Source organism: Cololabis saira, chromosome 11 (genome assembly GCF_033807715.1).
Source record: "Cololabis saira isolate AMF1-May2022 chromosome 11, fColSai1.1, whole genome shotgun sequence".
Lineage (NCBI taxonomy): Eukaryota > Metazoa > Chordata > Actinopteri > Beloniformes > Belonidae > Cololabis > Cololabis saira.
In genome coordinates this window covers 18,711,656-18,735,066 of record NC_084597.1, presented here as the reverse complement: position 1 = coordinate 18,735,066, position 23,411 = coordinate 18,711,656, and the positions used below count along the sequence as shown (strand labels likewise).

The 23,411-nt window shown below is 41.4% G+C and overlaps 1 protein-coding gene across 1 annotated transcript in view; it reads right to left on the bottom strand.

Annotated features, from left to right (window-relative positions):
- Window positions 1-23,411, bottom strand: part of LOC133454604 (synaptic vesicle glycoprotein 2C-like) — an 85,469-nt gene that overhangs the window by 33,509 nt on the left and 28,549 nt on the right. Inside the window, exons 3-4 of the mRNA XM_061733325.1 lie at window positions 18,687-18,867; window positions 9,761-9,912 (exon numbers count right to left, since the gene is read on the bottom strand). Of these exons, the coding sequence (XP_061589309.1) occupies window positions 9,761-9,912; window positions 18,687-18,867 (333 nt within the window). The remainder of the gene's footprint in view (window positions 1-9,760; window positions 9,913-18,686; window positions 18,868-23,411) is intronic.

The window sequence follows — 23,411 nt, the reverse complement described above, 5'->3', positions numbered from 1 at the left end:
TAAATGTTTTGTGTCAAAATGTAACTGATGCCAAATTTCATTTTTATGCAGATGACACTATTTTGTACTGTTCTGCTTCATCATTAACAGGTGCCATACAAAAGTTACAATCTGCTTTTAATATCATTCAGAGTAATCTTAATCAATTAAGACTTGTGCTTAATTCTGACGAAACTAAATTGATGTGCTTTATAAAATCTGGGAAGACAAATGATGACTGTCAGATTGTTACACAAAATGAAAAGGTGATTGAACGAGTTTCAGTCTACAAATACCTGGGATTTTATTTGGATGAAAATCTGTCTTTTAAATACCATATTGAGTGTCTTACAAAGAAACTCAGGGTTAAACTTGGTTTCAATTATAGAAACAAAAGTTTTTTTTCCTTTAATGTTAGAAAAAGACTGATTCAGGCAACTTTTGTATCAATACTTGACTACGGTGACATCTTATACATGCATGCAAATCTCTCCTCCCTGAAAATGATGGATTCAGTGTATCATGCAGCATTAAGATTTGTAACAGATTTAGGTTTTCGTACTCATCACTGTAGTCTTTATGAGAGTGTTGGCTGGTCTTCTTTGTACAATGGTAGATGGGAACACTGGTATTGTTTTCTTTATAAAGCCATCTTGTGTGACTTGCTCCCTTATTTGTGTTCTCTCTTGGTTCCTAAAATCAACACCAAAAGCTGTAGTCTCAGGCACGATAGATTGATAATGTATACTATTCCTCGTATGCGGACTGTTTTTGGGGAAAGTGCCTTCAAAGCATTTGCACCCTCGTCCTGGTATAAATTACAGTCATCTTAAATTGGATCATCTCCCAAGTTTGGTAGATTTTTAAGACAGGATCAAGGTCTATCTGACTACTGAATGCGACATGTTCTTTTATCAAACATTGAGTGATTATACTGTAGTGATGTGATTGCCAAACTGTTTTAGCTGTTTTTTATGTCTGTTTTGTTGATGTTGTTCAATGTTGTTCAATGTGTAACTGATGTGGACCTATTGTGCTGCCTTCTTGGCCAGGACCCCCTTGCAAAAGAGATTTTAATCTCAATGGGATTATTCCTGGTTAAATAAAGGTTAAATAAAAATAAATAAATAAATGCCGAATCATGATTAGGCAAACCATCTTCACAAAGTGATGCACTACCAGATGTAAGTGTGTTACTGTTATGCAGAAAAAAACTAATTTGCACAAAGTGTCCCCATCTTCCCACAGCACCACGCTACAAGGAACAAACAAGGAAAACAATTTCTCAACTCCCTACACAAACTCCCCAAAACCTGAGCGCAAAAAGAGGAATCCCCAGTGCTGACGTCATAACACGGGGAATCCACTCAACCTACGTCATCCTCCAGCTGGCCTGGAAGGCGCAAATCCGCAACAAAGCGCTCCACAAAAAAACAAACGCCAAACAGCGTCTTGCCAATTTATCACCTAAACCAAGTTAACAACCAATTAGACAAGCCCCCAATATGTCATGGTCCAGCTCTGAGACCATAACAAAGGAGGGGAGCACACATAGAGGATTAAATAAAAAGTAATTTATTTTTACCAAAGGTACAGTGGGGAGAACAAGTATTTGATACACTGCCGATTTTGCAGGTTTTCCCACTTGCAAAGCATGTAGAAGTCTGTAATTTTTATCATAGGTTCTCTTCAACTGTGAGTGACAGAATCTAAAAAAAAAATCCAGAAAATCACATTGTATTATTTTTATCTAATTAATTTGCATTTTATTGCATGACATAAGTATTTGATACATCAGAAAAAATGAACTTAATATTTGGTACAGAAACCTTTGTTTGCAATTACAGAGATCAGACGTTTCCTGTAGTTCTTGACCAGGTTTGCACACACTGCAGCAGGGATTTTGGCCCACTCCTCCATACAGATCTTCTCCAGATCCTTCAGGTTTCGGTGCTGTCGCTGGGCAATACGGACTTTCAGCTCCCTACAAAGATTTTCTATTGGGTTCAGGTCTGGAGACTGGCTAGGCCACTCCAGGACCGTGAAATGCTTCTTACGGAGCCACTCCTTAGTTGCCCTGGCTGTGTGTTTCGGGTTGTTGTCATGCTGGAAGACCCAGCCACGACCCATCTTCAATGCTCTTACTGAGGGAAGGAGGTTGTTGGCCAAGATCTCGCGATACATGGCCCCATCCATCCTCCCCTCAATACGGTGCAGTCGTCCTGTCCCCTTTGCAGAAAAGCATCCCCAAAGAATGATGTTTCCACCTCCATGCTTCACGGTTGGGATGGTGTTCTTGGGGTTGTACTCATCCTTCTTCTTCCTCCAAACACGGCGAATGGAGTTTAGACCAAAAAGCTCTATTTTAGTCTCATCAGACCACATGACCTTCTCCCATTCCTCCTCTGGATCATCCAGATGGTCATTGGCAAACTTCAGACGGGCCTTGACATGCACTGGCTTGAGCAGGGGGACCTTGCGTGCGCTGCAGGATTTTAATCCATGACGGCGTAGTGTGTTACTAATGGTTTTCTTTGAGACTGTGGTCCCAGCTCTCTTCAGGTCATTGACCAGGTCCTGCCGTGTAGTTCTGGGCTGATCCCTCACCCTCCTCATGATCATTGATGCCCCACGAGGTGAGATTTTGCATGGAGCCCCAGACCGAGGGAGATTGACCGTCATCTTGAACTTCTTCCATTTTCTAATAATTGCGCCAACCGTTGTTGCCTTCTCACCAAGCTGCTTGCCTATTGTCCTGTAGCCCATCCCAGCCTTGTGCAGGTCTACAATTTTATCCCTGATGTCCTTACACAGCTCTCTGGTCTTGGCCATTGTGGAGAGGTTGGAGTTTGTTTGATTGAGTGTGTGGACAGGTGTCTTTTATACAGGTATCGAGTTCAAACAGGTGCAGTTAATACAGGTAATGAGTGGAGAACAGGAGGGCTTCTTAAAGAAGAACTAACAGTCTGTGAGAGCCAGAAGTCTTACTGGTTGACAGGTGATCAAATACTTATGTCATGCAATAAAATGCAAATTAATTACTTAAAAATCATACAATGTGATTTTCTGGATTTTTTTTTAAGATTCTGTCACTCACAGTTGAAGAGTACCCATGATAAAAATTACAGACTTCTACATGCTTTGCAAGTGGGAAAACCTGCAAAATCGGCAGTGTATCAAATACTTGTTCTCCCCACTGTAGGTCTCTTTAACAAATGTTATAAGTTGAACAAATGAACCTGGCAGAAAACAAACTACCAGGTCAACCAAGATAATGCAAACCAAACTATACAGAAACTGAAAGAGAACTCCAAACAAAATGCAACGTGGTGCCAGGAGAAGAGGAGGCCCAGACAACCAGGATGGGGCAGGTCTTAGATAGTGGCCAGCTGCCTCCAATTCCTTGAGGAGCACAACCACCCAGGAACCAGCACTCTGAAAGACAAAGAAGACACACAGCAACACATCCACACACAGACACACCCAAGTCCCCACACACAAAGTGTCCCCATCTTCCCGCAGTTAGACCGTCGTGAGACAGGTTGGTTTTACCCTACTGATGATGTGTTGTTGCAATAGTAATCCTGCTCAGTACGAGAGGAACCGCAGGTTCAGACATTTGGTGTATGTGCTTGGCTGAGGAGCCAATGGTGCGAGGCTACCATCTGTGGGATTATGACGGAACGCCTCTAAGTCAGAATCCCGCCTAGACGTAACGATACCGGAGCGCAGCGGATCTTCGGTTGGTCCAGGATAGCCGGCTCCGGCCGGTGCGGAGAGCCACTCGCGACGGGGCTGGGGCGCGGCCGAAGGATGGTCGCCCCTCTCCCATTGCGCAAAGCATGTTTGTGGAGAACCTGGTGCTAAATCACTTGCAGACGACCTGATTCTGGGTCAGGGTTTCGTGCGTAGCAGAGCAGCTACCTCGCTGCGATCTATTGAAAGTCAGCACTCGATCCAAGCTTTTGTTTTTTAAACAAAAGCTTGTAAACCTCTTTTTTTTCTTTATTAGATCATAAATGTCAATGGAATTAACAAAAATATTGATTATTCATTTTTAAATGTGTGGAGATTACATCACACTTCTCCAGCAGGATTTTACAAATGCTAAAAAAAATTATAAAAAAAAGAAAAAGAAAAAAGGTGTGCTTCTAAATTAACATTTCACACTGCCTGCTCCTGCGTACTCAGGGTAATTATTTTGTGATCAGTTTACAGAACATAATCATCATAAAGGCTTATGACATGCATGCTTTGTTGTTTTATTTCTGTCACCACTGTAGTTGGCGCTTCCACCTCAACCTCCACCTGCTCCCTGTCTGTTTGCACACCTGGAGGCTCTTGACTTTTAAACAATCCACACAAACAACGAATCATTTGTGGGATCTGTTCGTGCCATATGTCATGTTCTGATAAAGGGACAACATCCCTTTTTTTGGAGCTGTCGCCAATGGAGAAATATGAAAAATTGCGGTTCTTTGAATCATCAATAAGAGGCTGGCTCAAAAAGCAAGTCAACTCCATGGTTTTTGTCTCCGTAGCTACATTGTTTCTGTATACTGACCTAAAATATAAACGCACAAAGTCATTTTGGCTCAATACATGTTTCTCCAACACCTAGCGCCACACGGAGCTGAGGTACGTTTTCTGGAGCATGTTGTTGCACCCTCCGATCCAGAACATTCCCAAGGGGTTCATGTCAGGTGAATATGCCGGCTAGTTGAGAACGACAGAGCCTGTTGTAGAAATTGCACACCGAGTTGGCCACCAGGTGAAGGAAGGAAAAAGAGCAATGATCGTGAGGATGCAGCGCTACATGGTAAGAGAGGAGATCCTGAATAGCGAAGAAGGAGCGCACGCTGAAGTACGGAGAAATGAAACTTCAAATCTTCCCTGACCTGACCTCGGACATGTCTAAGCAGAGAGCAACGTTTCCGGAGGCGAGGGAAAACCTGAGGAGAGCGGGCGTGAAGCATGGAATTATTCACCCGGCCACATTAATCATAACTGTCGGGGCTGGACAATCAAAGAAGTTCACGGATCACGGGGAAGCAGAGGACTATTGGGAGTCGGTGATCAAACCAGGATTGCAGGCCCCTGATCCTGACTGAACTTTGATAAAAGGAGACTGCCTGGACCCGAACCTGACTAATAATAATAAAAAAAATAAAATAAAAAAAAATTGATGAAAGAAAATCACCAGCAGGTATGAAGTAAGGACAAAAGATTGGTTAAATTAAAACTATATGCCCGTTGTATGACTAAGATAGTCAGTGTGGAAACACATGATAAATATAGTTAATATCACAGGAGATGGTGTTTGTACCGTGTGTGTGTGTGTGTGTGTGTGTGTGTGTGTGTGTGTGTGTGTGTGTGTGTGTGTGTGTGTCTGTGTGTGTCTGTGTGTGTGTTGTAGCTCTAAACAGAAATCAAACGTTGATTGATGGAAGAATTAAATAAAAGTGATGACAAATAAAGTTACATTACCAAAGAAGGAACTAACGATAGCTCATTTAAATATTTGTAGTTTGAGGAATAAGATTCATGACATTTCAGACATTCTTATTGAGCAAAGACCACATATATTAGCTACAGTATATCTGAGACACATTTAGATCCAGTAATAGATAGCCCCTTGTTGAACATCGAGGGGTACAGCATATATAGAAAAGATAGGAATGCGTAGGGTGGTGGAGTATTTTTTATGCAGAGTCAGATACCAGTTAAAGTGAGGGAGGACCTAGGAAGCAAAGAGATAGAGGTAATCTGGCTACAAGTTCAACTCGCTTATCTCAAGCCAGTACTCATGGGATGCTGTTATAGACCACCAAATGCTACATTAATGTATTTAGATCAAGTGTGTGAAATGTTAGACAAGGTATGTGACTCTAATAATGAAATATACTTCCTTGGTGATCTGAATATTGACTGGAATTCAAAAGAATGTGCTCTCAGAAGTAAGCTGCTCTCTCTTGCAGACACGTGATTTACGACAAGTCATTACAAAGCCAACTAGGATATGTTGCAGAGCGGATGGTTTAAAAAAATCTAAGCTTCTGATGACTTGTTAGGACCAAAAGTAAGGAAAAGGTACCAAAAGACCATTCGGACATGAAGTGACCGTAAGCATTAGCAAAAAGGAGTATTAAGATCTGAAAATCAAATATAAATAAACTCAAAAGTCTCCTTATAAGATAGGTGGTAGCATACAACGAATACAACCCTTTGAAGCTGGTGAAAACATTTAGCTGATGCAGCAAAAAAAAAAAAAAAAAAAAAAAAAGGGGGAAGGGGGGGGGGGGGGGGGGGTCTGATCATTGATCAATGATTCTTAAATCAAATACCAAAAAATAAATAAATAAATAAATAAATAAGTAAATAAATAAAGAAATAGAGAAAGAAAGAAATAAAGAAATAACAGCAATGAAACCGTTTAAGAAGAATAAAAAAAAATAAAAAATTTAAATAAAAAAAATTTAAATAAATCGATTACGCGCGCTCCGGCGCGCGACCGGAAACAGAAACACCGGGGGTTGAAGGGGGTTGAATGGTTCAAATGAGGAGCGGCTACCAGAAGCTAATAGCTCGAATGTAATAGGAGGCTGCGGGGTCTTTTGTTGCAGGAAGGTGGTGACCTCCTGAGGTGAATCAAAGAAATGTTTCTTCCCACCATGAACGACGCGGAGCCGAGCTGGGTGTAGCAAAGCATACTCCATACCAGCCTCATGCAGCCTGCCTTTGACCGGGATGAAAGCGGCCCGCTTCTTGGCCAATTCTGCGGTGAAATCAGGATAGAAATGGACTCTTGCTCCTCTGAAGAACAGTTGGCCCTTCTCCCTCGACAAGCGTAGAATACGTTCCTTCGTCTGGAAGTGGTGAATCCGAGCGATGAAGGGCCGCGGAGGTTGGTTCTGCTTCGGCGGCGGAGCTAGCGAGCGGTGCGCCCTGTCTACGACCGGGGGGGTGGCGAAGCTCTCCCTCCCGAAAACATCGAGCAGGAATGTCTCCATAAACGCAGCGGGCCGGGGTCCTTCTTCTCACTCGGGGATTCCTATCACCCTGATGTTATTCCGTCTGGAGCGGTTTTCAAGATCCTCCAGCTTCAGCTTCATCATGGCGTTGTCCTGCACCAGATCAGAGCACAGGGCCTCCAGAGCACCGACACGTGCGTCCACATCGGTAAGTGAATCACCGACCTCCTGCAACTTCACCTCGTGTGCTTGCAATGTTGACTGAAGCGTTTTAAGCTCGGACAATATCTCGCTCCGCGACGCACAGATTTCGGAGTGTATCTAATCCAGGAGGGATTTAATATCGGAGGGTTTCAGCATTGCCTCGGTGCTAGCAGTGCTAGCGGTGCTAACAATGGGGTCCGGGCCCGCGGCTGACTCGGTCTTACGGGGGTTTTGTTTCGGCGGCATCCTCGTTGTTGAGGGTCCACCCCACAAGTGGTACCTTGAGCGGGCAGCAGCAGTGACTTTATCGGTGGAAAAAAGTATTAAGAGGCAAAAAAAATAAAAGTATCTCGGAGCAGTGGACTTGCGGTCTTCTCAGGGCGCCATCTTACCGGAAGTCTCCTTATCTCTTGATTATTGTGATGGGCTTCATTTTAGTCTCTGTAAATATCCACAGACTACAGCAGCTACAGCAGGCTTTCTACACAGGTACTCCAGTGATCTATTGTTAAATTGAGGTAGAAAAAAAGAGAGCTCTGCGGTGTTGAGGTACTGGAGTAGTTTAATCTCCGGTATGGATGGCTGCAGGTGAGACACAGCGGCCTGTGAGACACTGTATCAGGAGGCATCGTTTATACAGTTTACAGAAATTAATGCTTTTCACAGTGAAGACTGATGTTTTTGTGCATTATTTTTGTTCAAACTTACACACAACTTGCCCATTTGCATTTTCCACTTTTTTTCTTTATAAAAACAGGATAACTACCTTTCTTTAAAACAGAAATATTTGTAAGATTTCCCAGCAAGAAGGCACAGCTGACAAATATGGACGCAATACAAATGGTAAAGGTCAAGCAAGTCAAAAAAAGCGCCATCTAGTGGTATATTTTTAAATTGCAAACAACTTCTCGGGTTTAAAGCAAAACAGTGAGACTGTGACCACAGTTTCTTCATCTTTGATATGGACATAGTATACATCCAGGGTGCGATTTGCTGGTGGGGATGATGGGGATGATGGGGATGATGGGGATCACAACCAAAAATCCTGAGAAAAAATGCGACAGAAGATGAAACAAGATCTGACATTACTAAATCCATCAAACTGGCCATCTGATGAAGACGAGCGCATCCTCTGTCTACGGCGATGAAAAACTTCTCGCCATGAAAACAACTCTTGCTGTTGAGGCCGCAAACAGTCCCAGACTCCTGAAGGAGTTCCAAGTGTCACAGTGTCATAGGAGAGAGCATGCGCAAAGTTCTCACCGCTGTCTCCACACTCCCAGTGTCCACAGCCGAGTGTGAGAGAGGTTTCAGAGCCATGAACCAGTTCTTACAGAAGGCAGAAACAGAATGAATGTGTCCACACTCAACAATCTACTATTCATCTCTGTAAATGGACCAGATGTTGCCTCCTTCCCGGCCCGCAGATTTGCGGAGATGTGGTTGAAGCAGGGACACCACGCTGCTATTGATCTACCAACCGGAAAGCCAAAAACAAATACAAAAAAAAAAAAAAAAAATTTACAGCACATGTTTTCTGTTAAACTGATATCGAGAAAGAATTAAAAACATATTTACTTTGTTTATTTATCTTTATTTGGCACATTTAAAAACAATATTAGGAGAAAATATTTCTGCAAATGCAGTGGTTCAGTTCATGTTCAAAATAGGCCTACCGCCTACAGTACATTATGTAGCTTAAGTGTAAGGTTTACACAAGAAACACGTTTTTAGCCTATACTGTTGGACCGCTGTTGTGTGGTAATTGTTCTGAATAAAAATTTTTCTCAAAATTATCCCACCCTCTGGTTTTTTCACAAATCGCACCCTGTATACATCTATGGCTCTCAGCCAGAAAAGGCGGGCCTTCTTCAGGTTGGGAGTGAGGAGGGGGACAGGTTTGAATATTTTGGGATCTTGTTCGTGGTTGAGGCAAGAACAGAGCATATCAGTCCAGCATCTGCAGTAATAGAGATGCTGCACTCTGTACCGGTCTTTGATGGTGAAGACAAAGTTGAGTCAAAAGGCAAGACTTTCTGTTTATCGGTCGATCGATGATCCCGCTCTCCCCATCATCAGCTATGAGTAAAGAGACAGCAAATACAACAAAAACAAGCAGCTAAGATGAGTTTACTGCACAGGGTGGCAGGACGCTCGCTCGCTGATGATGCACATCGAGGGGAGCCAGTTGAAGTGGTTTGGGCATCTGGTTAGGAAGCCTCCTGGAGCCCTTACATTTGAGGTGTTTCAGGCATGCTCAGCTAGGAGGAAACCTTAGGCAAACCCAGGATGCACTAGGGAGATTGTGTTTCTGTGCTGGTCTGGGAATGTCTCAGTATTCCTTGGAGGAGGAGGAGGAGGAGGAGGAGGAGGAGGAGGAGGAGGAGGAGGAGGAGGAGGAGGAGGAGGAGGAGGAGGAGGTGGCCAGGGAGAGGGAGGTCTGGGACCTTTTGCTTTTGCTGTCCCTACTACCCGAACAGATAAGCCAAAGTTAACAGATGGATGGGAGGCCCAATATAAAACCAGCTCGGAGCAGACGTAAGCACAGCCAAGACCAGATTTTTATAGAATCTATCTCCATACTTAAAGCCAGGAATGTAACTTACCATAGTGTGGGATGATAGCCCAGGCCATGGCTGAAGCATAAATTCCTCCAATCATCCAGAACATGCACAGCCAGCTCAGATGCTCTCCTCGTTTCTCCCGCGCCAACACCTCCGCAAAGTACGAGAACACTATCGGCACCGCTCCACCGATCCTGAAAATATGGTTTTGTGTCATTAGCAATGCATGCTTTGGAAGCCAGCGTCCATTTGTTTCATATTAATGCAATTAAACCATTTATCATGAAACGGTTGTGATTACAGAAAATCTTTAGGGAAGCTGCGGCATCTATAATACTGATATAAAGGTCACGTAATTAAACTGTGACAACAATGTCAGCAGAAACTAAACTGCTAGAAGACAGGGTATTGTTTTCCTCAGGGATTTACGGTTTTAAATTAATATATTTCAGATAGCAATGAAGCAATGAGAGTTAAGGTTTACAAGAAGGCAAGGCACGTTTATTTGTATATCACAATTCAACAACAAGGTGATTCAAAGTGCTTTACAAAAACATTAAAACATCACATAGTAAAAATAAAAAGCATGATTTACAATGTAAACAAAACAAAAGGAAGAAAGAGGAACAATCTATAAAAACAATTAAATATTTTAAGTTAAAATTTGATCCAATTTTGAAACTAAGCTTAAACACACCAGCGCAAATTTGGAGCTTTATTCAATTACAGCCGAAAACAGGTGAGTCTTCAACCTGGATTTAAATAAACGTGTTTCAGCTGATCTGAAGCTTTCTGGGAGTTTGTTCCAGACATGTGGAGCAAAGAAGCTGAATGCAGCTTCTCCATGTCTGGTTCTGACTGGCAACTGATAAAAAAACGGATCCAGATGACCTGAGGGGTCTTGAAGGGGTCTAGAAAGTCTGAAGGTTATCATCAACATGATCAATCAACGAGCACATTAATGAACGTTGATACAGAGTTTACGATGAGGTGAAAACCACTGGACATGGACGAGAACATTCAAGGACTTGAGCGACAGGTGAGACTCCACCAGAACACATCTAAAAAAGACAGTCTTTGGACAGATGAAACAAAAATAAAAGTTTATCAGAATGTTGTTACAAGAAAAGTCTTGAGGACAAAAGGAACCGCTCACGATCCAAAGCCAACAGATGTGTCAACCATGGTGGAGGAAGTGTTATGGTGTGGGCGTGTTTGGCCGCCGATAGAATGGTGGTGCGACTGCTGTCAGAAGCAGCTCAAGACTTCTTTGAAGGGAAAGACACTGAATATTCTACAGTGGCCTGATCTCGACGTCATGGAGCGTACAGATCCGTTACTGAAGGTGGCTGCAGTGAAGGTCTGGTGAAGCAGCTCCAAGGAGAAATCTCAGGATTAGGTGGAGCTCCAGACTTTAGTCACTGACTGTGAAACATTTTCATCCAAGTATTAAAAATGATGGTTCTATTTACAGTTATGCCTCTTCAGTAAATGGCACATTTTTGTTAAACCTCTTAAATTAAATATCAAAGTTTACACTTTGATCATATTGTGACTGTTTTATTTGAAATCATAAAAACTCTTCCATGGTCTAGAAACTTCTTGCCCCGTCAATAATATTTTGTTTTCTTAGCTATAATAAAGATAAGTGGCAGATGAGTAAGATAAAACATGTTTTTTTCTCCCTTTTTAATGTGAGTTGCTGCTGACATTAGCTTTATTTAAAATCTGATGCACAAATATGGGCTCAAATTAAAGCCATAAATATTGTGTATCTGTAAATAAACTTTGTACTTGTAGAAATATTTTGTGCGTGTGCAAAAAATATTTGTACTTGCAAAAAATATTTGTACTTGTAGAAATATTTTGTGCGTGTGCAAAAAATATTTGTACTTGTAGAAATATTTTGTGCGTGTACAAAAAATATTTGTACTTGCAAAAAATATTTGTACTTGTAGAAATATTTTGTGCGTGTGCAAAAATTATTTGTACTTGCAAAACATTTGTACTTGTAGACATATTTTGTGCGTGTGCAAAAAATATTTGTACTTGTAGAAATATTTTGTGCATCTGTAAAACATTTTTGTAGCTGTGGAATTAATTCGTCTGTGAGAAACATTGGATATACAAAGCTACAAACTTTTTTTACAAAAGCTACAAACTTTTTTTACAACTACGAATTATGGCGAATTATGGCACTGTTTTGACGTGCCAATAATAAGAGCCAATCAGCGATCTTTGGCACGGGTTTCAAAGCGTGCCGAAAAACAATATATATCCCCCCTCACAAAAATAAGAAAAGAAAAAGAAGAAGAAAAATAGAGAAACATATTTTCTCATCAACAAAGCATATTTTACATTTTTATACATTAAATTACATTTTATTGTTATTGTTATTTTATTGTCTGAAAAATGGTTCAAATATGTTATTTTATTTACTCTGAAAGACAAACTTGTTAAGAGTCATCTCCCTGCTGTATCACAGAAAACCTGGCTTTCAACCTTAAAAGGTAATCACAGGTGTGGACATTGTAGCAATATGATAAATGCCAATTATTTTATTGATGTGACATCTGGTCATTCATTTGACATAAATACATTTATTCATTGCAATACCTCTTATGTTGTTTACAGACTTGAGTGTCCTTGTGTACGCTTCTACATTGGGAGAACAAAGCGTAAATTGAAGGCAAGATTGGCAGAACATAAGCATGCCATTAGAGCTGGTAATCCACAGTACCCCATGGCTGTCCATTACAAAGATGTAAGTCACGGTAGTTGTGACTCTTTAAAGATATCCGGCATAGAACATATTGAAGACTCTATCAGGGGAGGAGATAGACTCAAAAGACTCCTGCAAAGAGAGTCATTCTGGATATATACATTAAAGGCCACTTATTATCCAAGGTTGAATGGAGAACTCGACTTTTCTCCTTTTCTGTGAGTGTATTTTGTATTCTGTGACTATTGGTGTGTTTTGTTGTCCTTTAAGATTGACTCTGATGACGGTTCCTTAGTCTCTTGTTAGGCTCAATACTTATATTGTATGCATTTTGGATTTGTTGAATTGACTAGGTAATGTTTAAATGTGCAATGCTGATTTATTGACTGTGATTTTATTTTTTTCTTTCTGTACAGAGTCTCTCACCCTCTGCTTGTCATTGGCAGGTCTTGCTGTTCAGGTCATGTGACCTCCTACCCGCTCACACGGAGCAGCTGTCTGCAATTATCTATTTAACTGTGAATTGAGCTGTCTGACAAACATTTCACTTCTGTCCTGACGAAGGCCAGTTTGGCTGAAACGCGTAGACACGCTTTTAATAGATTAGCCATGCACCAATAAAGGCATTTTAATTAATCTTACCTTCACGAGTGCCTCAGTTCTCTGTCTACAACATGTTATTTTGTTATTTGAATTTTTTTGAATTTGTTATGTCGATGAAAAAATATGTCTCTATTTTTGTGAGGGGGGGATATATATTGTTTTTCGGCACTACCTTGTTCTCTATAGCTGATATAACATGAATTACTCCTATGTGGGATCAATAAAGTTCTTATTTTTGCCGTCTGAGAAAATTACATATATTATATTTGGTGCCTAACTGTTTCCCAAGTATATTAGTGCGTGTGTGAAAGAATAAATGAGGCATAAAATGTAAATTTCTTTGTAGAAAGGCGCTTTATGAAAATAAGTCCATTTACTTGTATTAGTTTACAGCGCAGTCTTGCCACATCCAATATGGTGGCGACGTCAGTAGGCGATGCAATGTGCTGATTGGATATTTTTTGCACACGCACAAAATATTTCTACAAGTACAAAGTTTATTTACAGATACAAAATATTTATGGCTTTAATTTGAGCCCATACACATCAAGTTGCTGCATCTCAGCTGCATTACTGAAACAACCGATGTGTATCTGCAAATCAAAGGATAAGCACATGTGGACAGCAGCCTGCACAGTTGCAATCATCTTGTTGTCAATATCATACAGTCAAAGATATCTGCGGATACTTACTAGGATTATAGTTTTTTACAAATGTTAAGTCAATTCAAATCATCATAGCAACTTGTGATTTTAACCAGATGGTACTTTAAATCTAAGCCTCCACGTTTGCCCTGACAGCTTCTGGAAAGAGAGTTAATGAGGTAAGGAAGAGCTTAATGAAACAAGAGCTAACTGGACAAACTTGGGACAACATCCAAAGCCAGATCATATTTCTCCCGCGTTGGAAGTCTCGGCATTCGTTTAGATCATTACTCGGTCACAGATGCCGCCACATCCGATCCAAACGGCACCGATCTGTTTGTCCAGACATTTTTCTACGGGCATGCCGCATTATCCCAAATATATAAGCGCTAAAATAAGTTTGGTCAGGTTAAGTGATTTGGAAGAGTAACAGCGCATCACAAATACGTGCGTCATAGGTCGGCGTTATCTAGACAGTGTTATCTGACTTATGACGTGTGGATGGAGGAAGAAGTCCAAATGGTACGTAAGCACAAGTTCCAGAATTTGATATTCCGTGATAAGGACTGAGGATAAACTTCCAAACGCACATCAGTAGATGAACTGCAGAATAAATGGATGGTGACAAACAGCACAAATGAGGATTTTGCAAAGCACGGTAGCATGTGTCTGATCTGGTCTGTATCTCCAGTAAACCCCTTTGGGCTGCACAGAAGTGCTCATTTCTCTTCACAACAGTGATAAAATGGAGGCTATTATTAATTATTACAAACTGCTTTTTGGACTCAACCAAGAACTGTTGCTAAATACAAAACTATGCAAGTAAAAGCAGGCTGAAACCTTGCGTTGTGATGGATTACCTGGTTCTCACTGGGCACACAAATACAACCACTAACCGGAAAAGATTCTTACATTTTTACTCACTTGCAGACAGTATAATATTTCATGTTATTTCTCACCAGTGTCATTTGACTTGTTAATATCTTTATATGTTTTGTCTATCATGCCTGCAACACATTCATAAAAAACTGCTTGGAATAGTAAAACGTCCTCTCGATTCCTTGTATGTCTGACATGTGAAGAAACGACAATAAAGCTATTTTGACTTTGACTTGACTTTGACTAAAGCTTTAACCACATAGCACGATGCCATTACTTCTCATGACATTTCAAAGGTTTTTCTGGCAAAAGTTTTTATTCCGTCCAATTCCTTTCAATTCCTTCCTACAAAAATGCATTAATGTCCAACAGGCCCGAGTCTCACCAGGAGCAGAGACATCACAGTCCATCCTCTGGATGACCTCTGACCCCACCAGGAGGGGTTCAGAGGCTCTGGGTGGCTCTGCTCTTATAGCCACTGGTAGCTTGTTCGACCATTGAGAACCACGTACTATAGGAGAACAGTCTCGACTGAGATCGCTTTGAGTTAAGAGGGGGCTAGGCCTGTCAATGTTCTTCTTATGAGTGCAAAACACAGGAAGGGGTAAGCCTTTACAACTGAGATCAGATAAGCAGGTTGAGTCACCTTGAGGGTGAGGGTCAGTGACTTGTGTTTGAGCCAGCAACCGCTGGGAACCAGTGCAGCGCAATGAGAAGAAGTGTGACATGACCCCTTTTGGGTTGATTAAATACCAGTTGCATTGCAGGGTTCTGGACCTTTTGTTGAAGTTTGACTGCACATGCTGGTAGGCTTTGTAGAAGGGGATGCAATAATCAGGCATGATGATCAAATGTGTCCATGATGGGATGCACCAGGAGTTGAGTGGCAAATTTTGCCTGATTTTTCCTGTAAACCGCAAAACGGCACCACCGGGAGACAGAGGAAAGATGGTCAGAGAAGGAAAACCGGTTAGCAATCGTGACACCCTGGTCTTTTGTCAACTTTGCAGGAGTGACAGTAGTGGAGGCAATTTTTATCTTGATATTGTGGCTGATTGAATGACAGGCAGGCATAACCAGCACTTCAGTTTCAGTTTTACTTCAGTCAGGCTGAGTTAAAGGTGATGATCATTCATCCATGCAGATAGATCGGAGTGGCCAGCTGAGATTTTTATAGAGATTGTGGGGTCTCTTGGCGGGAACGACAGGTAAAGTTGTGTAGTAACTGCGGGGCAGTGTATAAGGGAAGCCATGTGAGTGGAGAAACTAGTCCAAGGAGGTGGTGTATATAGCAATAAGAAGGGACCCATGCAACAGGCCTTGGGACAACCCTTTCGAGTGGTGATGGGATGAAGAGGTTTTTCCTTGCCATGACACTAAAGGAAATCAGTAAGGTAAGCTTGGAATAGAGAATGCGGAATGGCCGAGATGCCCAATCTAGCAGTTAGCTGGTTTTTAAAGAAGTATTTCTCAGTGTGTCATGTACTTTCTGAAATCATGCATATGTAAAGGATGAGTGCTGCTTAATATAATGCCCTTCCCCATATACAGTATGTGGTTAAAATCAAAAACCCTCCACAGGTTAACGGAATGTCATCTATGAGTTGAAGCCTACTTGTGGGGTTTTATTTTGAAAATATACCATATCTTGTTTGCTGTGCCAATGCAGCTTAACTGCGGTCAAGCGCCAAAATAGACGTGGTGCGTATCTCTAGCAGAGAAAATAAAATGGTTGCGATTCAGAGGGGCTAGTGCAGCGTAGTTGTTCTCCAGTGCTTCTGTGCCAGCTTTTGTGATGTATGCAAGCATATGTTCCTCCAAACTGTCGGTGTACTTTTCTGCTGCTAGCACAGAAGTGGAAATGAGCAATGAAAGGGGGACTGATACTCAGACCATCACAGAGCCTTGCTGTTGGACCCATTGTTGATAACCCTCTGGACCCTCCTTTTCATCTCTGGTCTGAAGCGCATGGCGCCTATTTTGTCTGAAAAAATATCATAAATACTGATTTGTCTCACAACAGTGCACATCTCCACTGTGAGACTCAGACTCCTCTGAGCCCCGGGATGTTGACATTGCCTCGTCAAAGTCAAAGTCAACAGAAGTGACATTTGTTAATCTATATCTATATTTCAGTACTTGACAAAAGGTTACTCCATGGTTATCCCTTATCCATGAGGATATATCTGCTGTTGCTGCTGTTCTTGATGCAGTGTCGTCTGAGCCCCAAAAATCTTCCAGATTCCTAAAATAATTTCATGATATTATTATTATTATATTATATTAAAATTATTATTATTATTATTATTAAAAATTCCCCTATAAACTATCTTCGGGTAAGAACGAAAATAAATACATGAGAAACTCTTCAAACTCATCAAATGAAGGTTTCAGTCACCTCCCACTTCCTTCAGCCTTTGTGTGAATTGCCTACTTGGATTAGGTTATGTTGTTGGCCCAAAGTAGCCCTAGATAAGGCTCCCATTTGACCCTTTCATCAACTATGTACTTGAGCATAACCAATTCACATTGGGCCCAACACAGGACCATGGACACCCCACATGGGGCTCTAGTTTTCAGCCCATTTACATCTCAGATGAGTCACAACTACAAATCTTGACTTGACTGTTGACATGATCTGGACAGATTTGTTGATCACTTAACTCATCCACAGTATTTTAAATGTGTGGCAGGCCTGCTTTTCCTCTGTACCATGATTGTTGATTATTCAGTACAGCAGCCTGATTTACTCCAGTAGAAGTGATTTTTTAACCCCAAATGTATGGAGCCAAATCAAGGCCAAAAGTTTTGCTAATTTGAAAATAAAATTTGAACCTGAAAATTCTTTTTTACAGTTTCAATTTTATTTTTTTCAGTATCAGATCTTTTTTTCAGTTTCAAATCTTTTTATTTCAGTTTCAAATCTTTTTTTCAGTTTCAAATCTTTTCTTTTCAGTTTCAAATTTTTTTTTCAGGTTCAGACTTTTGGCCCCGATCTGGCGTGGGGGGCGTGGCATCAACTGAGAGGGGCGTGGCATCATGAGTGACAGCAGAACAGAGAAGGCGGGGGACGTTACTCAGTCATGTTGCCTTCAGGAAATGTAGGTTGCAGAAGTTATCAGTAGAAGTATGATTCAACACTGTATATACACCATATTCACGTGATTGGCAGTGGAAAAAACTGATATTAGTGACACATTTCTGTTTGAAAGGCTGTTTTAGACCGTACTTGGCACCAATCGCAGTATAAAAGCAATAAACTATGCCAGACTGTACAGTTGAACAGCCACACTTTAAAGTTTGACATTTCCCACTTTCACATACTACCAAGTATGCCCCTCTCAGTTGATGCCACGCCCCCCACGCCAGATCGGGGCCAAAAGTCTGAACCTGAAAAAAAAATTTGAAACTGAAAAAAAAGAAGTGAAACTGAAAAAAAAGACGTGAAACTGAAAAAAAAAGATTTGAAACTGAAAAAAAGATTTGAAACTGAAATAAAAAGATTTGAAACTGAAAAAAAGATCTGATACTGAAAAAAATAAAATTGAAACTGTAAAAAAGAATTTTCAGGTTCAAATTTTATTTTCAAATTAGCAAAACTTTTGGCCTTGATTTGGCTCCATACAAATGAAAGCCCTAATGTGAACAAAGCCCCTGCCTGAGTTTCAAGTTTAGAAGTATCACCTTAAATCATTAATACTGTAACTAGAGGTTCGTGTGCTGTGTGAACATGTTGTCTGCTGAAATTAGACGAGAGGGCATGTCATTTGTCAAAGATTTGGATAACCAAGCAGACAACACTAGCGTTAAAGCATGCAGATGTTCATTTATTGTGCTTGGCTCATTTCTGCAAACGTTTCTGTTTTGCTTTGTTCCTCCCCCATACACACCCTACTCAGGGGATGAGGATGGGCTGATGCCAGGCAGTTTAAAATAACATCTTGTCATGGGCTTTGACTTTAGAGGAGGGGAGACACACAGAGGAACTGACCGGCCAGTAGGACAGATTGACCTGAGGAGTGGAAAGCTCTCAGACGGGGGCTTCACAGGCTCATTTACACTGAGGAACCAGGGATGAAGAGTAGCAAAATAATGAGGGGAAGATGTTAAGCAGACTCACCCAAAGCCAGACAACATGCGGCAGAAGAGGAACGTACTGTAGCCTTGAACAAAGGAGGAGAGGAAGGCAAAGAAGCCGTTCATGGACAAGGATATTAGGAGGCACTGCTTACGGCCTGCCTTGTCCGACAGGCCGCCCCAAAAAAATGCTCCGAACATCATCCCCAGATACACAATGCTGCCTGGAGAGAGGAAGAGAGGAAGGACACGAAGAGAAAATTTTAACAGCCATCTGGAGTCAAACGCTTTATAAGTGAAAATGCTGAGTGAATAAAACACGTTGCAGACTTGGGAAAGATGAGAAGACAGTTTTCACTTATGCTCATCTTTGCATCCTTGCAACACACACAATACGGAATTTTATTACTAGAGCACAATTCTGAGGACCAATTCAGCAACTACACTAATGTTTTCTTTATCTTACAAACATGAAAGGTAATGAGATGTTAGCACATCCTTTAGATTGCGTTCAGAAAAACCTAACCCAAGTAGGGAGTTGCCTGCACCCTGTAAAAGTTACAGAAAATCTTCATTGCAGGTCCATTCTTTATAATGGAGAGGCACCAATGTTAAGGACTCATGGAACCACCACAGACCTCCGCCAAGGGAAACCTGCCTCGTATTGATGATCTATTTATGGAGCGAACATGCTGTATGTTGTGAACCCCTTGGATCTGTGTTTCAAAATAGAGATGTTGAAAATCTGTGTTTCCGTGAAAGGTGTGAAATTGTGGAATTGCTGTGATAAGGATTTAAGAATGTGTACCTCAATTTATGTTTTCAAAAAAAAATTTAAATATAAAATGATAAACAGTTATAAAGAAATGTGTTAATTATGTTGGTATAGCCTATTATAGATTAACATGAAAATAGCACCACTATATACCCCCTTTTGCATTATTGGTTTTACTATTTTGATATAATATAATGCAATGACAGTTTCTCTTTGTTTTCTTTTTATATATTTCTTTTCTTATTTGTGTATTATCATCCACCGAATGATATACACTGCACAGGATAGGCTATAATAAGCCCTTGGCTTCAGCCTACTCCTTTTTCGGACATTTCTATTTACGGTACCTTTTATTTTATTTGTGAAACGAACATGTAAATGTTTCAATGTATTCTGTCCGAAATAAACCATTCATTCAATTCAATTCAATCTGTCCACATCTGGGTGTATGGGTCTACAGAACAGGAAATGACCATCAGGAAAAGTACTTTAAAAAGAATACTTGTCTAGTGATTGATGATTCGCATGTCCATCATCCTCTTTCACAACAAGGATTCTACCAATCAGATAAATGATGTGGAGTCAGTTGATTAATCAGGAGCTCAAGTGCCACTGTTATTGACTGCTGCCTCTTGTCCCTGCCAGATTATGACTCTGACCATCATTGAAATTTGCTCATTCTTGACAGGAAATCAAATCTGGCTATATAGCCCCATCCATCCATCCATCCATCATCCATCCATCCATCCATCCATCCATCCATCCATCCATCCATCCATCCATCCATCCATCCATCCATCCATCCATCCATCCATCCATCCATCCATCCATCCATCCATCCATCCATCCATCCATCCATCCATCCACCTCACAAGGTTAACCCAAGCTGGCAGTCCAAGATTTTGCAGGTACCGTACTCTGAAGTAATTTAGAGGCCATATAATAGAATAAAAACAATGTATTTTTTACGATGTTATGGTGAACTTGGTGGCAAACTATGAGCTACCTTGAAAATCATTTGTAACAAAGCCCAAATGTTTTCTTTTTACTTTATTTGGATATTTTTAAATTTCCTACGATGGTGTCTGCTTCTGAGATACATGCTCTCCTTTTATCAGCAGCTGGGTAGTAAATCTACTGAAGCTGTGACTGAGGGCAGGAACGTTGTGCAAAATGAAAACGAAGCGTTTAAAGAGTGTTTCACTGCTGGGTGTTAGTTCTGTGACATTGCAGGTATACTGTAGGTGCCATTGCAGTGCAGCAGCCTGCTAAACATCATCTCAAGCGTTAAGTGCTGCTTTCCGAGTGCATCAGCAGAATCAGAGAGCCGAGCACAAATTGGTAGCAGCTATCAATGGACCGCTGAGAGGCTGCATAAAGTGTAAGTCTATAAAAATAGCACAAGTGGGATCGATTAGTTACACTTGGCTCAGAGTAGTACAACAGGCAGGACTGCAAGTCCAGTCCACAACACTTCAGATCATCTTGACTTTGTTTTGACTGTGCTGAGGATTTAGTATTCCAGTGCAGGCCTGTAATGACACTCAGGGTCTCTGGATAAACTCAACAGTCCATCAGTTTCAGATAACAAACATTTTACTATCAAATAGCACCATAAGATGGATTATGTTACACCAGCTGCTCATAGCCCATCCAACATGAACTTACTTTGAAAATGTGGCATTGTAAGATTTCATTGGCTAGTGTGACCAGATTTGGTTAGTTCTGACCGGGTCAGAGGTGCAGCCTGAAGCAGCTATCTTGGTCCTCCAGATGAAGGCTGCTAGCCAGGCCTATCAAAGACCTGGATTGCTTGGCTGCCTCCAGCTAATCAGTGCCTTTCTTTTCCATCAGATGGATCCTCCTGTCAAGCAGCCTTTGCCTCAGATCATTACAGGACCTTTTCAAGTTGATTTACTGGACTACTAGCCAACAACATCTAGACAAGTGCTAATGGGGCCAAACAAGGACTAGTGCAGCCTCACTGGTCCTCATTCAGCTCTGGCAGCACTTGTTCAAGATGTTTTGGTAATGACATCTGAAATTATGATGGAAGGATAGTTTTTATAAGAATGAATGTAAGGTAACATTAGTAAGCATCATAGAGTCAAACTAAGGTTTAGCTAATATAGCTAACTTGCAGTAGCTGAGCTATGGTGGGTGTGTTACAGACGTCTTCCAGGCTTGCTATCACAGACATGGCGCCATGCAGAGAGACAGAAAAAACACTATTTTTTTACGGTCTATTCTTGCAACCGGCCTTTAAACAGTCCACTGGGGTGGTACCCTGACCAGGATTGACACGGGAAAAAGACTACGCCCTCAGAAAGCATAATTTCCTCCTTTATATAGAATAGGACTCCAGTTTGACTGTTTCTGGAGAAACGTCTTTCTTGAAGTGAAAGCAGCAGCAGCCGACCCCGCAGTTTGTGTTTTTTAGGGCTGGTATCCGTCTCTGCAGCTGGTAATTCGTAGGAAGTGGGGGTCATTTCTCCGTCTATTCCCCAACAGAAAGTGTGGTCACAGACAGGGGGGATGTTGTCAAGCCAGTACATAGTTCACGTTACTCTGTATGTGCTAATAAAAATGCTAATGTGTGCAGAGATGGAGATGCCGTGGTTTGATGATGCAGCACCACAAAGAAGGCTGGAGGAGGATAGGAATCCCCCGCCCCACCCTGATCACTGTGTTTGTGGTGATGGGGCAGATACGGTGGAGGTAGAGAGTCTTATCACGGCGTGCAGACTTGGTGCCGAGAGCGAGTGATTCATTACTGGTGACAGCCGCTGGATCTATGTACTCAACTGCAGCTGCAGAGGAGGCTCTCAGGCGGGAGCATGTGAGGAGGAGGCTACGCCACGGCCGACTTACAAATATCATTCTGAACATCATAAACTGCTGCATTCTGCACAGAAAAGTAACGCCGTCTGATTTATGTCTGCCCCGTCTGAATGCTCGTACCGAGGGAAACGCTATCTGCAAGCGTTTCCCCGTTTGTTTTACGGCTCCTCTAACGCGGGTTCCTGCGTGTAATAAATGGAGAGGGTGGTGTTGATAAGGCATCTGAGATTGGATTTGTGATATGCTGATGGGTTCAAAGTCAGGTCGGACCCTAGGGGCTTTTATGAAAGTAAGCATGGGTCAGGTAAAAAGCATTGGAGCATAGGGAAAATACTTTTAAGTATTTACAGGAACATCCCAGAGTTAAAAATACCCCAGTTCTATGATTAGATGCTAAGGATTTTTGAGCAGTTTTGAGTTAGAATTGATTATGTATTCACAGCAAAATGCAAATTAATGTTTGCCCGGGCCCCGGAGGGTTCAGAGAAATCAGAGAAGGTAGTGAACACTTCTTACCCTCCAATAATATATCTGCTGTCATTTTAACTCAAGAATTTCCTTTTAAACTTGGGGAACCAGACCAACACAGAGATACTGCAGGAGTTACCATTAACAAAGAGAGGGAAAAAAGAAGGGAAATGCATGTGTTGAGTGAACCAATTGGCATTGCAAAATCACAGACGACAACCTCCCAGTGCTGTCCATGAGAATCACGCCAATAACGCCTGAAATACCACCAGTTATCCTGGGTCGGAAATGAACCAGTCGTCTCTTCACGGCTAGAACACTAATTTGATGAGTGTGCACGGTTGTGTGGTCTGCTCACGGTATATTCATTTTAATTTCGGCAATACAGAAAAGTTCCTTTTCGCTCATGCGTGTCAACTAGTACAAGCTACACCTCAAGCAGCACTCTTTCATGACAAAATAAACTAGTATGATGGTGAAAAAGTCAGTAGCCCGCTATTCTGGGTGGAAATCTGTTTTGCTGTCTACAACATTTGAGACTTCAGTGGTCTCTTGTAATATAAAAGGAATTGCATCATCTGTTGGTGAGGAGAACTGGCTGCTGCTTTACTTCACAGGACAAACACCAAAATGATTACAGATATCTTTCCACCATCCAAATTTAAAGAAAAATGCTGAACCTTC